The 14,947-nt window shown below is 52.0% G+C and overlaps 1 protein-coding gene across 2 annotated transcripts in view; it reads right to left on the bottom strand.

Annotated features, from left to right (window-relative positions):
• The window catches only part of PRKCB (protein kinase C beta), a 129,399-nt gene that overhangs the window by 33,154 nt on the left and 81,298 nt on the right, over positions 1-14,947 (bottom strand). For both annotated transcript variants that reach the window (XM_055804309.1, XM_055804308.1), the window contains exons 8-10: positions 12,710-12,806; positions 6,716-6,862; positions 371-544 (exon numbers count right to left, since the gene is read on the bottom strand). In XM_055804309.1, the coding sequence (XP_055660284.1) occupies positions 371-544; positions 6,716-6,862; positions 12,710-12,806 (418 nt within the window). The remainder of the gene's footprint in view (positions 1-370; positions 545-6,715; positions 6,863-12,709; positions 12,807-14,947) is intronic.

Here is a 14,947-nt window from a genome sequence, read left to right as displayed (position 1 = left end):
ACAAGTTGTGAGGTTGCCAAGGCAGAAAACACATGGCTGCTTTTACAAGTGTAGCGATGTACATCCGGAAAAAGAACATGAATAAAGGCAAAGGTATGTTTTAAAGAAGCTAAAATACGTCACCACAGCAGAAGTCCCTACAACTCTGTTCCTGGGCACCCTGCACCCACCTAGCAAGGCACTAGTCCCAGATAACTGGTGATACTGGGTCTCTAAAAGAGGGTTTCTGCCCACAAACTCACCAGCGAAGCCAGGTGACTAAAATCCATTTTGTAAAGTGTCAGACCTCCCCCTGCTCACTGCCCAGGGCCCAGCAGGGTCCCGCTCCACTCTGCCCTTTGCCCAGGGCAGCTGTGGCACCGGCACTTACCATCGTCTGAAAGCAGGAGTGGAGCTGGGTCAGGAACGGCGGCTTCCCAGAGAGAGCCAGGACACGCTTTTCAACCATCGTGCACTCAACATCATCATCCTGGATAACAACGTCCTTCTTCAAGATCTTAACGGCATAGAGCTCATCTGTGCCCTTCCTCTCTGCCAGCATCACCTGCACGAGAAGGCACACAGGATAAAGGAAAATGTGGAGCTGCAATACTCCTAGCTTGCTACAGCCAATAATTAAAAATAGTGGCTCGCTTATTATCCTGTGGCTCCCGTTATAACCCTGAAAAGAGATTCAGGTGCCAAATGATGCAGAAAGCTACCAGTGCTATTTCCAGAAGTATTTAGGAACCCTAAGTAACAAGTAACACATCTACTTCGTCGCCACCTAACCGCCTCGAGGAAACCAGCCCAAGGGGTCTGCTGGCATCTGAGCCACATTCACCCTGCAGCACCTTTCAGCCCCACGTTGTGCCCTGGTTCAGCACCCTCAGGGTGCAAGCAGCATCAGGAAAGGGCGTCACGAGTTTGAACACAGAGTCAAAATTCAAATTATGACATGCTAAAACCTTAAAGTGGAGAAGAGTCAGTATACAGCCAACAGTAAAAAAAAAAAAAGAAAAAAACAACAGCAAGGTTTTAAGATTTTCTCTGCCTCACAGACCACCTCCACAACACGCACAGTGATCAAAACCCAATTATGTGCTGGTCCACCACCCAGCCACAGCCCCTCTCATCCAGAAGAAACCATCCAACCTCCTGCTTTAAATGAGTTTCACCCATTTGCAGGTCTATTTATTACAATAAATGGGATGCACTGCTTCTGCTGGTGCAAATTCCCCTCATTAATCCTATCAGCCCCAGTGAGGATCCTCAGACTGATCCACCATGCTCCACCAGTGTAAGCTGCTCCTTGGGCTGCTGGCAAAATAAACAGCCTCTGAAGCCACACTCTGCTTCCCATTTTCCCTCCTCGCACTCTCTCATCATGTTAGATTCAAGCACTCAGTGGAAATGAATTGCTTTCCATTTGAAAGAGTCTGCAGAAATCCTCTAGTCACATCAGGAGCAGGAGTTCGGATGTTCTGAAAATAAATTATGAGAAGTCAACATCAATAGGGTGGAATTGAAATGCGTTTCAGACTGCAGCAGACTGGCCGAGGCAATGCGAGCAGGTCTCATCGCCACTTCTGAGACGCTAAGGGCAGCAGAACGGACCCTCTCGTTGGCCCCGGGTGGAGGACACGGGGCTGGAGCCACAGGGGGAGAGCCCTGAGCCCCCAGAGCTGGGGCGCAGCGGGTCCCTTTGGGGCTGGGGAGGGGGCAGCGGTGTGCCAGCCCTGGGGTGGCGAGGCAGGGGACACAGCCTGAGGGCTGGGGACATGCAGGGGACATGGCAGAGGACACAGCCCAAGGACTTCAGTGCCCACCCAGCTGGTCGGGTGAAAACGAGAGCGCCGTGGGGAGAGCGCGCTGAAAGCACGTGGCTCTGGCTCGGCCCAGGCGCCTGGCTGCGGGCCCGAGAGGCTGGCTGGCCTGGACACACTGCTCGTCAGGATTAGCCAGGAAAGGCACCAGGGCTCCTCAGCGCCAAGTGCTTTGAGAAGCCACTGACATTTACGTTTTCATCAGCGGGGCCGGGATCGCAGCGGCCACAGGCCGCACTCCTCCACTGGCAGGGCTAAAAAGCAGCCCGACAGCGTGTCCGAGACTTCAGAAACAAATCGATTTACTCCCTGATGTTTGGAGGAAGTTGAGCACCTGGAGCAGCTTGGCATGCTGCTGTGATACAGCCCAGCACAGCACAGGCACTGGGACCAGATCCGTGCTTCACCCTTCCCAGCTCCCTGAGGCGCCCTGCACAGCTCTTTGGAGGGGACGGGCTCTCCCAGCAGGATCACCCCCCGGCACGGGCAGGGGGTGCCCTGCCTGCAGCCACAGGTCAGGGTGCAAGGGCAGCAGGCACAGCTGCTTCAAGCGGAGTCCACCCTGCTGCCTGCCCTGCGACTCTCCACAAGCTGAACCATCTCAGTTCATTGCCTCCATTTACCTTCACCATTTTTAGGCAAGTCAAGATTCACAAGTCACCATGCGCAGGTGCTAAAAAATACAGGTGATTTTTAAGTGATAAAAGCAGTTGGGCTCCGGCCATTTAAAGTTGGTGGAAAAAGAGAAGCGACCTCTCCCAGAACACAGTTTGTGCAAAGATGAAACCTGTGATTGGGGACTAAGTGCATTACAGGCGCAATCGATTATATACAGACCTACCCTGCCATCCATAACCCTTTCTGAGAAAAAGTAAATCTCTGAGCCTGGCATCCGCTTCTGGCCCAAGGGTGCATGCCGGGGAGGAGGCTGGCACCAGCCTCCCCCTTGGAAGCAGAGATTGCAGTGGCAGCAGGGCTCGGATAGCACCCTGCTGCTTGGCCAGGCACTTTGCTCGGAGCTCCCAGGCAGAGTGCTGCTGGTGGTAACGGCGTGTGCTCGGGGAAGTCTCAGGGGTACGCACAGATCAGATGCAAAGGTAAAACCAGCTGCTGGAGAGTAGGGTTTGGCTGTAAACCAAAGGGGAGGTGGGCTCTGCCGGGGTGCCTGGAGCCTGTCCCCCATGGGAAGGAACCCCAGGGAGAGCGGTGGGTGCCACCAAGATGTCAGTGTGCGATTCCCACCCAGCCGGGGATGTGGCCACCACCCCCCCAGCGCACGTGCGCGCTCTGCAGTGACAGCAACCACAACAAACGCAAAAAACTGCTCTAAGGCCCGTATGGACTAGAGCACATACGCTCTATGTATGAGCGTACAGCTTCCCAATGACACGGCAGTCCCGAGCCACAGGTGAGCCAACCAGCCCTGCTTTGCTGAAACGTAAAAGGCGAAAGGACTTTGCAGCCACCTAAAACCCAGCTGCCCTCCACCCACAGCAAAGAGGCTGAGCATGAGAGCACACGTCGGGGTGAGTGCAGAGCACACTGAACACCGCACGATACTGTACTTCTCTCTCACATCTAGGCTGGCAGAGCGAGCAGCTCCAGAAGCGCACGTCGAGACTAATGCTGTTCAGGATGTTGTAATCACTGTGAATTTGCATATGCAGAAGAGCTTGCAGGCTCTGGTCCATGGCCAATTGAGAAAATACCATCTACACCCTGAGTGACAGGCACGGAGTCTGCACAGGCATCAGCAGGCTTGGCCTGTTCTCCATGCAGAAAACAGGGCTGCTCACAGCCCGTGGGGCTGAAGTGACCATCTGATGCCGCCTTGCTCCGACCCTGCCCGCGGTGGCTCGGCAGCACGGTGCCAGCGCGACAGCTTGCAGTGCCAAGCCACAACCCATCCAGCTGCTCGGAGGAGCCTGCTCCGAGCCCGGGGCTCTTGGTGTGCCAGGGGCTGGCTCCAGCACGCTGGCATCGCCGTTCCTATGGTGACTGCAGCAGGGGTACAGCTAAGATGTCAAGAGAAGGACAGCCACCAATAAGGCGGCTTCAGCAACGGCTGGAAATGACAAAGAAAAAGATTGGGACCCATTGCACTGTAAGTAAAAAAAGATTCAAACAAGCAAACGCTGCAGCCAGCGCAGTTTGGTCACACCCTGAACAGAGCTGTGCACAAGATGCACACTGGTGAAGGAGGAGCATGCATCCAAACCTCACCGCGTGCCCAGGGGCCAAAGCCCAACTCTGCGAGTCAGAGACCCAGTCTCTGCGCAAGAGTGCCAGCTGCCAGCCCTTCTGCCACGTTTCGTACCAAGAGAGGAGAGGAAAGCATTTCACAGCCTGCAAATTATCATAGGACATGAAAATTGTCTCCTATTGCGCTGTAATCTATAACTGTAGAGGCAAAAGAATCAGCCCTACTCAGAATAACACCAGAAAACCCCCAGAAAAGATTGACAGCATGATAGTATGACAGATTGATTAGCTGCAAAAATATGAGCAAGCCACATAATTTAACTTTCCTCTATTTATATTACAGCAAAGCAAACCCAGGGTGGGCTGTGCCAAGTGCTGCCTTCTCCAGTCAGGACCATCTCCCTTCCCCTTGCCAGCCCAGCAGGACTAGCACCAGTTACAGCTCCTAAGGGTCCCATGGACCCCGTGGCTGGGGCAGGCAGCAGCAGGGGCAAGCCCAAGAAGACCTAAGACCACCAAGGAGCATCAAGGTTCACTCTGTGTACCGCGCCTGAACACGCCGAGCTAAGACCACACGCACTCCAGCCCTTGCCCCTCAGCTATTTCCCAAACCAACGCAATTTTCCACCCCCTAAACCTTGATGCCTGGCTCTGTGGGGACCTCCATCTGCCAGCTCGCTCTCTGGAAAGTACACTGCATATTTTTTTTGGTGCAGAAAAACCCGATATTTAACTTGATTTATTCCTGTAATATAGAGTATTTGTTTGGGAATGCTCCGGCATAATAACTGGAGCTATTCTGATGCTGAATGTAGAGAAAGCAAGTTTATTAAACTCCACTGAGGCCAACAAATAGGTACTCCTGACCCCAGACAGCTGTAGTGGTAATACCAAGCAGTAAATCTGAGGTACCGATGCCAAAGGGTTATGCCTGAGACAAAGACTCACTGAAATAGCAATGACACTCACAGAGCTCTCACAGCCTGCTTGAACCGAAAGGTCAGGGGCCAGGAGGAGGGAGACCAGCAGCACATAGCAAAGCAAAGCAGCAAGCAGTGCCAGCCCTGGAGAAGAACATCACTGCCACGGACACCACCGGCTGCTGCCAAGGGCTGGGAGCCTGCCGGGAGCCGGGACCAGGGAGCTGGGCTCCTCTCCTTGCCAGCCAAGCGCTGGCATGGTGCGGATCTGTGCACCTCTGTCCGGCTCCTTCTGAAACACCTTGGCACCTCCGCATTCACGTACAACATGCAAAGCATTCTCTTCAGCAAGGCCCCGCAGCTGTGCCCCTGCGGTGTCCCCATGCCGGGGCTAGGATGCAGGATGCAGGATGCGGGGAGGCAGGAGGGGAGCAGCGGGGGAGCGCTCCCCAGCCAGGCGCAGGCACACGTGAGGGTGAGGCTGCATCTACCCGTAGAAACCAACGTGCTGTTTTAATAAGCACTAATTAGCATATTTATAACATTCTGTTCCAGGGAACAGTTTCTGTCACACATTCCCTTATATAAGCCACGATGCCGACTGAAGAGTTTGCTAATGTTTCTCAAATTAAAAGAAAGAAGGGGGGGTGGGGGGGGAAGCGGCCGGAAAAAAACACAACTACAGAGTTTCCAGATGCCAGGCACAGACTTTAAAAGGAATTAGGTGTTGGGAGGGAGAGAAGAGGGGGCAAAAGCACTGCAGAAATGGAGATCCGTATATGTTAGTGAGAGCAGCATGGGCGCAACACCCAGCGCTTTCCTGCTCGCCAAGGTTTCTAACCTGCCGCAAAGGTGTTAAACCGCAGAGTAACGGCAGCATCACTGGCAGGGGAACCTCGGGCTGATGGCTCTGGGTGCTGGGAACCACCAGGAACTCCCCCCTCTTCTCTTGTCACAGATGCTTCAGAGGATCTCTAAGCTGTCCACCTTCAGAGAGGGAGCAAACACCCGTCTGGAGAGGCTGGGACCTCCCCGAGCTCAAACACCAGCAGGAAAAGGCTCAGGGAGGGAACAGGTACCAGCTGTGAAGGGGGGTTCACATCCTTGGGCTCAGCAGGTGATGGATGAGCATCGCTGCCCTGGCATTCCCTCCTTCCCTCCACTGCCCACCCAAGAGACATGCCTGAAGGCAGAGCACTATTCCCTGCAATTAAGGCCGTTCACTAATCAGAGAGGTGTAAGGCTGTCCATCGCACCAGCAAACGCTGTGCTGGTGCACAGCAGAAGCAGCCCACCTTCCTGCCTGCTCCCAGCTGCGAAGCCCAAGCAGCCGCTCAAGCACTGGAATTTCTAATGGAAATCATGACAAAGTTGGCAAGACCCCAAGAAAAATGAAGGCTCCAAGTCACATAATTACTAGAAGAATGAAATTCTGTTACCACTCATAACCAGTCTGGAAAGTTAATTAAAATGTTCACATATATTTGTAATTATTAGAAAAAAAAAAATGGCCAAATAAAAAAGAGCTTTAAAGACGCAGCTTCCCAAAAAGAGACCATTTGATTTTTCTGATGGTCTGATAAGACATCTCACATCATCATCACCGTGACACAGCAGTCACACAGTCCAGAAGGGAGCCAGCAAATTGGGCTCCCATTACCGTGACACCAGTGCTCCCAGGCACAGCAAGGACAGATCACACCAGAGTAGCCATCGGACCGCAGCTCAGAAGTGCTAAAAACACGGGCGTTACATACAGAAAGTGCAAAGGCATGTGTTGTACCACACCTTCCCAAAGCTTCCTTTTCCCAGCACCATCAGGAAATTGAAATCCGAAAGTTTCATCCGATCTCTGCTCCCATTGTTGTCGAATTTAGAAATGGCATTTCTTGTCTTCTCATCTGCAGCCTTGGACCCTGTTCCAATCTTGGCTCTCTGCAAAGATGGAGATGGAACGGGGAGAAAAGAGAAAAAAAATTACTGAAAACAGTGTGGAGAAAGGTCATTATAAAACCAGTGAGTGCTCCTCAAATCCCACGTTAACTAGCTCTTCTCCAGGTCAAACACTACCCTGAGCCACAGGAACTTTTTCTCTAAGTGTGACAGGGACAGCATCAGGAAGGACGCTGGAGAAGTTATGAGCCCCAACGCATTGCGCTGTTTGGCTGGTTCCCAGTTAACCTCTGTGAGAGCAACTGGGAACTGCATCAACCCATTACCCTGCTACCCCACTCTCCCTGCCCACACACCCAGGGGGCTCCCCCACATTATGCTCTAGGTCATCCAAAGCGTAGAACAGAGGCTCAAATAAGCCTTTATATTCCCCTCAAAGCTGGCTTCAGTTTCTCATCTCACCAGAGAAGTGACAGGTAAATATAAATATATTAAGGTAAAACACAGGACTTTTTATCCAGCTCCACTTCCGTTACTATCTGACATTGAAGAGAACCGCACTCCCGTGCCAGCTCAGGCTGAACGTAGGAAGCTACAAATCCATTTGGAACAAACCAGAATAGAAAGCACTCCTCCCGCATCCCCAAGCAATTGCACGAGCTGCTGCAATCACAATTGCTTATTAAGGAGCCTCACAAAACCCCCACATTTTTAAACACAAAATCTCACCGGTGGCTTGGCACCTCCTCATTGGTGCAGGGGCTATCTAATTTGCTGAACCACAGTTTGTAAAAGCTATCTCACAATTTATTCGGTTTTAATTTTTAGAAATATGCGACAGTGTAAGGCTTGCACTGAGCTCAGTCTAGCATGAAATTCCATTAACCCGATTCCAGCAGTTCAATTTGGCTGCTGCTCGCAGCTCCTCCAGATAGGAGCCTCACAAGTAATCTCCAAGCCTTTGCTGCTGCTAATTGGTTCTTGCAAGGCTCTCCATGCTGTAAAATTCTCCATTCAAGGTCACCTGCAGCACCTAAATGTCTGAAAAACTCCTGCACTGAGAACTAAAGGAATGGTCTCCCAGATTTGCAAACATCGTCACTGCTAATGCAGCTCTGCCTGGGGGAGGAGGCTGGAGTTATCCAACAGCCACCGGTACCTGCTGCGGCTGCCAGCGGAGCCGCACGCCTGCTCTCCGCCGGGGAAAAGTGTACACCGAAAAGGAACTGAAGTCACCTCTCCTGAAGGACAAGGATTTTCCTCGTGGTAGTCTTTAGGCTTTTGCAACATGCCCAGAAGAAGGGGATACCCAACCAGAGCATCTTCCTTCACATCAGCTGAGGTGACTGACAATGGCTCTGGCACCGACCGAAAGCTGCTTGTTGAACCCAGCCAAGGAGGGATCCAAATGTGGGCAACCGAACAAGAGCAGCATCTGCATCTCCACGAAGCCAGCCCCGTGCTGTGTAACTCTGCTTTCAGCAGTCCACACCCTGTTGTACCTCAAAGCTATCTCCAAAAGAAAGGTGTGCTTATCAGCAGGCAAAATAGTCATATTCTGTGAAAGCTTCCTAAATACTCTACCACGGCCGAAAACCAATCCTGTCATATCAGATTTGACACTAAATTAACCTCTGTGAAAACAAGCTGTAATAAAGCCGAAGGGCAATGTTACGTTCCCATTGAATGACACCCAACAGCACAGCTCTGCTCCCGACGAGCCCACATCCTCCTGCACACCGGCAGCACCACGGCTGGCCAAGGGCTTGGTGAAACACTGACCAAAGCAGGAGCAGGCTGCCAGTCCTGAGCAGAGCGGAAAAGAGCAACGTGAAGAGCAGGGAAAAGAAGAGGATTTTTATTTGCTTCATCCCAGCAAACTGGCTGGCTTCAGGCACAGTGTTACCAGCAGCACTGGCAGACACCCGGGCGAGCACCGGGCACTCAAGCATGAGAGTGACTCCAGGTCCCTCCTGTTGCCTACAGCTGCCCCCGAGCCCGTTTGAAGAGGGGCTGCTGCAGTCACAGTTAGTCTTGCACTTGACCTGAATTTGCGGCACGGCAGCATGTTTATAGGAGACAAGATGAGGGTACAAACACAACATGGCTTCCCTGATAAAACTGGCTCAGCATGTAGCTTGGTCAGGAGGGGGAAAGGTCTTTCCAGAAAGAGCCCAAAATAAAGAGTTGGGGAGATGTAAAGATCGTCACCCCCACGTGAAGTGTCTTGCTTTTGCTAGCGAGTGTCTCTAATATCCACCTCTAAGTGAGTACAAGAGCCCTTTAACCTGTTTTTAATGCACTCCTAACGCTCACACAATCTCAAGACCTCTTCAAGGATTCCAACTGAAGCGTGCCAAATATTGCTCACATTTAAAAAAAAAAAAAAAAGAAAAAAAGCACTTGACCTTCGTTATCCAACTCCATTTGTCATAGTTAATTTACTACATCTGAATTTATGCAATAGCAGCTGACGTTCACATCTATCAAGCTGTCCCAGCAAGCAGCTGATAAAGACCAAGCAGAATTGGCAGGGGACACAGTGCAAGGCTTCGGGCTGTGCTTTTGTCTCAGGATGCTCCCTCGTCAAGCCCAGGACGTGCCCGCTGCAGACTGCAGGTTGCAGGAGGACCCCGGCCAGGAACAGCACCGCAGGCTGCCAGAAAGGCGCATTGCTCTGAGAGCATCCGTCTATCTTCTGCATCACCCAGGCTGACACCACAGTCCTTTCAGCTGGGTGCTTTTGCAGTGCTAAGTCCACCCAAAATATAAACCTGTCATACAAGTCTCAACTCTGTCCTATTGATTTGCGCTGCCCAGGAACAGGCAGGATCAAGCAGCACTAATGGAGATCGATCGAGGGATTCTTTTTAGCCCTTACTGTCTGAAATGCCATGGCGGCACCCTGTCTGCTGCATCGCAACCAGGCTCCAGGGCATTCCTCGTCCCTCGGGATGCCAGAGCAAACCACCGCTCAGCTGGCCAGGGATTTCTCTCCTTGTAACACTGACTTGCTCGCAAAGAAGGATGTGATAGGGGAAGACAAGCAAGGTGAGGGTACAGAGGTACTCTGGCAGAGTGAAATGACACCTCTGGACAATGTACTTTCTGATCTGCAGACAACTCATCATCTGACTTCCAACATATGCACTGTTTTAACACCACTGGAACATCAAGAAATGCAACAAAAGCAGGTAGTTAGCGCTTTACAGAGCTGGCAGCCACTGGCTGCATGCCAACTGTTGTATTAGAACTGTCTTGTTTTCTTGGATATTCAGGAAAGTTATATATAACTGAGATACACATGAGATTAAAAAAAAGAAAGGAAAAAACCGAACTAACTCTCCAATCTTGTGCTACAATTACGGAGTTCACGCTGACAGCCATAAGGGCAACTCCTTTCCTTGTGTATGGCTCATTTCATGCAAGTCTCCAGCTGCACCACATTCATTCTTAGGTTCCTGGGAAGACTTCAAGCTATACTGAAAAATAGCAAAGACCTATTAATTCAGTAATGTCTGGATCAATCATTCCACAGGACCTTCCATGGCTTATTAAGTAGTAAATAGACATTTCTCCTTGAAGCCTCTTTGGGGAGTTGAACCCAAGCACCACTGAAATTTTTCTGAGACTGGCACGGAACTCGCCCTAGCTCCAGCACACCTCCGTGCAGATCCCAGCGCTGCCAGCGCAAAGCCCTGATGCTCTCCAAAGCTGACAGCAGCTTAGCTGGGCCAGCTCCTCAGGGAAGCCTAGGTGTGATAAGGCTCTGCAGAGCCTTTCTGGCTCGCTGGAATCCCACATCCACGCTCACTCAGAGAAGCCCAAAAGCTTTTACATCCTTTGCTTTTCACAGGCACCACCAGCACTTGCCCCGAGTGAGTACTGGTGCCACTGGTTTTCCCCTCAAGGTGATGGGCTAGCTTCGGGCAAGGCACTGTCACTCATCAGACCTTCACTGTCATTTGCCCATATCAATTAGCCGGTAGTTCCATTAGCACAGACTGCACTCTCGGTTCATCAGGTTATGCCACTATCCGGGCTGAGGACGCAGCGCTGTGCACCACGGGAAGGATGGATTACTTAAGTTACTGAACGCTAAATCACGGGCTTGTACGTGTTGCCTTAGCATTCCAGGCTCACACCAGCATCCAGCAGCGTTTCTGTCGGTAGCACCTGGGTGCAAAGCAGCTCAGGGATCGCTGCTACCACGTGCCAGCTCACCCAGCCATCGCCCTCTCAAACACCCAGCCTGGCCTCGGTGCACCAGGTAGGGTGCAGAGGCTGCCATGGCATTTAATGCCTAAGCAAGGTTTTCTTTCTGAGATTAGCTCCCAATCCAATTATATTAATATCTTAATTTACCTTAATTATATTAATTCATAATCAGCAGCATGACAGAAAAAACAGACAAACAAATCCTATTAAATGGCACCTCAGAACAAGGGTAGAACTGCTGTACCAACCCCACATGCACATGCTGACACCAGGAGCACGGTTACGTCAGGTCATCCCAGGACATCCAGGATCTTCATCCCTCCTCAATTGGAATGTAGCGTTGTAAACACATTAACTGAAGCATCTCCTCTTCTAGCTACGCTATACTCATTTTGGCAAGCACAAAACACAAATTGCGAGTTACGTAACCCCAGCAGCAAGACAGACATCGACTGAAACAGCGCAAATGGCAGGGGGACGTTTGCTGCGCTGCTTTCCTTTTTCTTTTTCATAAGAAGAAACGACTTCTTAGGAAGGATGGGATTTCAGACTCCTTCCTACCCAAAGGCAGCAGAGACACGGGATCAAACACGCTTTTAGCGAAGCACAAGGTGCCAAGCAAGCTTTACACAGAACTCTGCACTGTGCAGTATTCTCTGCTGTATTTTCAACCTGACATAAGCCAAAGAATCATTTGCGTATCTCTCATCTCCTCATCCACCAGAAACAACCGTTTCCTTTCCCAGCTAATCCACCGCCGGCTTCTACCACATGCACAGTCAGACACACGCGTGTGCAGGGAGGTCACTGTACTTTCAAATTAGAAGCGAGTACTCCAGAAGGGTGAGATGGATGGCTCATTCTGTGCGCTACAATTAAAAAAATCCTGTCAACCGCATCAGAAAACCACATGCGAATGAGCCCCGTGCTTCCAGCTTCTAGTATATCCGAATCCTTTTGCCTTAACTTGCTCTTCTGCAGACCTCTACAAACTGATGCCCTCTGGCTCGTCTCTCCCAGCAACCCATCGTTCCTTGGACCACTAAGCAGTTGCTCCTGGCCCTCCGTGTGCCTTGTACTGGAGAATCTGTGCAGCTGTATTGATCCAAGGAGCGATCCGGTCCCTGCTCAAAGCACCCTGCGGTCTCTCAGGTCTCCCCTGCCCTGGAAGCACCAGTGTGGTGTGGTGACATGACTCAGCATTGCACCAGCAAGGCAGAACCACTTGTAGATGCATCATAGAATAGAATTATTTAGGTTGGAAAAGACCTTTAAGATCATCAAGTCCAGCCCTTAACTCGGGACTTGCCATTCCCACATGGATCCAGCAAGGTCCTTGTTCATTATTTAACATAGGTAAACCATTGCTGGAAAGGTTCAGATGTTCAAAGTGACTTCTTTTTTGTTAAATGTAACTGAACAACTTACCTTCTGGAAACACCATCGGAAGCTCGTGCCCCAGAGCTCAGTGCCATGGAGAGCCTCGGGAAGGACTGGCCAAGGGCCCCCAGGAGTGGGTGCAAAGCAGGCAAAGGGAGCAGGGATGGGCTGTACCTTGCTCTGTGCTCCCCGTGCTGCCAGGGAAAGAGCTGGCAGGGAAAGCCCCTTGCCGACGGCATAGCAGGCAGGCAGCCAGGAAAACCCCGGAGTTCCCAAGAAAAATCAATTCACCTCAAATTTCTGCCTCAGTTCCTCATTTCCTTCTTCTCCCTCAGGAGGCACTGGGACATTGAAATACTCCCCCTCCTCCTGGCTCAGCAGCTTAAACCTGGAGGGACACAGCAAGAATGTGTGGTCAGGATGGCAGGCAGGACCACGGGCAGGCAGGACCGCGCCGCCCACTCAAGCACAACTCTGCCTCCGCTGTACCAGCACCCTGGTAGCCCTTCCCCAACGTTAGAAGACACCCTCCCCAAACCTCACACCCCCAAACTATCCTGCTCAGCAAGCTCACACACACCCAAGGGGAGGGTTGTTTCTGGGGTCCCTCGCTGTACTGGGGACCCTAGAAGATGCACACCCACTACCTGCTGCAGCGGACACCACAAAGCACTGATGGCTCTTCCAAAACATAAGCCTGACCCAAAACCCCACAGACAAAGCACATCTTTCCCATGACAGCCACGGGCACACGTGTGGGCAAGCTCCTTCCCCATCAGCTGCCAAGGCAAGCCAGGCTCCACCGGGACAGCACGCTGAGCCTGCCGGTGCTGGACTGGTGCTGGCAACCTCGAGCACAAAGCCAAGATGCTCACCAAAAAAAGTTTAAACGGCAATTATCAGAACAGGGAAATGTCATTCAGATCTGAGGTGTTTCTCACAGCCGCGGGCAAAGCCTTGGCTCCATCGGCAAATCCTCCTGGCAGCTGGAGGCCAGTTATCAACTGGGTGTTACCTACAGAGGCTGCACTGGAGGAACAAAGCGCTGTTTGCATAATACAGGGACAGGCTCTTCCTTTGAGCTCGTTTTCTCCATTAACTGCAGTTGTTTAGATATGAAATATACATCAGAGCTCCTTCCAGAGTTTATTCCAGCCAAATGCTGTGACAAGGAAAATTACTTAGATCTCCACTTATATGATTTTTAAAAGGCTGGGAAAAGGATCAGACTTGGGGCTGCATCAGAAGGCGGCAGCGCACCAGTGCCAGCCGACACATGCATCTTTACAGATGACTGGAAATGTAGGGGGTGGGGGGGGAATGGCAGTTTCCGTGTCTTTTGCAGAAGAGGAGCCAGGTCTCAGCCAGGGTCTGGTCTGTGGCAACCAGGGCTGGCAGGCGCGGTGACATGGCCAGACTGCCCGCAGCCTGCCACCACGGGTGGCTTTTCCCTGGGGAACAGCACTGGCCGCCTGCCTCACTGCGGGAGCACCCCCAGCCATGCCCCCATGCCCCGGCTGTGCCAGGGTGGGCAGGGGGTGCCCGCACGCTGCCAGCCCCCAGCCCACCGCAGGACCCAGTGCTGTGCGGGCAGGCCACCCCGCCTGCTAATTCCTCCTCCTCTCTGTTCTCTGCTCCAAGCGAGACACATACAGCTGCCACGGTGGAAAAGACAGAGTCCAGGGTGTTTGCTCCACTTGCGGAATGCAAATTAATAGCATGCAGGTTTTGCTTTCCAAAAGACATATAATATCTATTTTCAATTATTACACTTGACATGGAAAGGTAACACAGCTCTCAGGCATCAGTGGCTGGGGAAAAAAAAAAGGGGGGGGGGGGGCGGGGAAATAAGACAGCATGTGTCCTGCTGGGGGAGATAAAATGGAAATGGAGAGAACCCATTCAGTTCGGGTGTTACAGATCCACTGTGTTCATCTTTCGTATGGTAACGAGCAATGGTAATTACACAGTTTGGTAGCATTCCTCCTTTTATTGAACAGTGCCCCTCAGCACCGCACCGGTTCTGCTAGTCTGCGGAGAAAACTGCTGCCTTTGCCACAAATCACAATTCAGTGCGTGTCCCCTATCCCTGCACCGACTCGCTCTCCTGCACGCCTGAGGAAGCTACGTTGCCTCCCCAGTAAGGGAATCCAACCAGAAAATGCTGGAAAATGCTTGTTCGGCAAATGCTTGGCAGGCAATGCTGTCTGCTCCTGAAGCCTGTGTAGGAAGAGTCCACGGGGAGCACCAGCCCTGTGGGCTGCCAATGCCAGGCAGAGCAGCCCCGTATCTGTGCATGCCTGTGGGAGGGAGAAAGGGAAAAGCCCCCCCAGCAACCCTGCAAGGGGCAGGAGGACACAGAGGTGACACAAAGCCAGCCCCTGCAGGGTGCTCAGATGCTGTCCTGGCACTTCTGGGTGCCCCAGGAGACATCCCACTGCCCACCACAGCCCCAGTGACTGCCACCAGTCTGAGAAGCAAAGCAGCACCTTACCAGGAAGCCAGAATGGCCAGTGGTCCCTGAACAGA

Source organism: Falco peregrinus, chromosome 5 (genome assembly GCF_023634155.1).
Source record: "Falco peregrinus isolate bFalPer1 chromosome 5, bFalPer1.pri, whole genome shotgun sequence".
NCBI lineage: Eukaryota > Metazoa > Chordata > Aves > Falconiformes > Falconidae > Falco > Falco peregrinus.
This window is presented reverse-complemented; position numbering and strand designations above follow the sequence as displayed.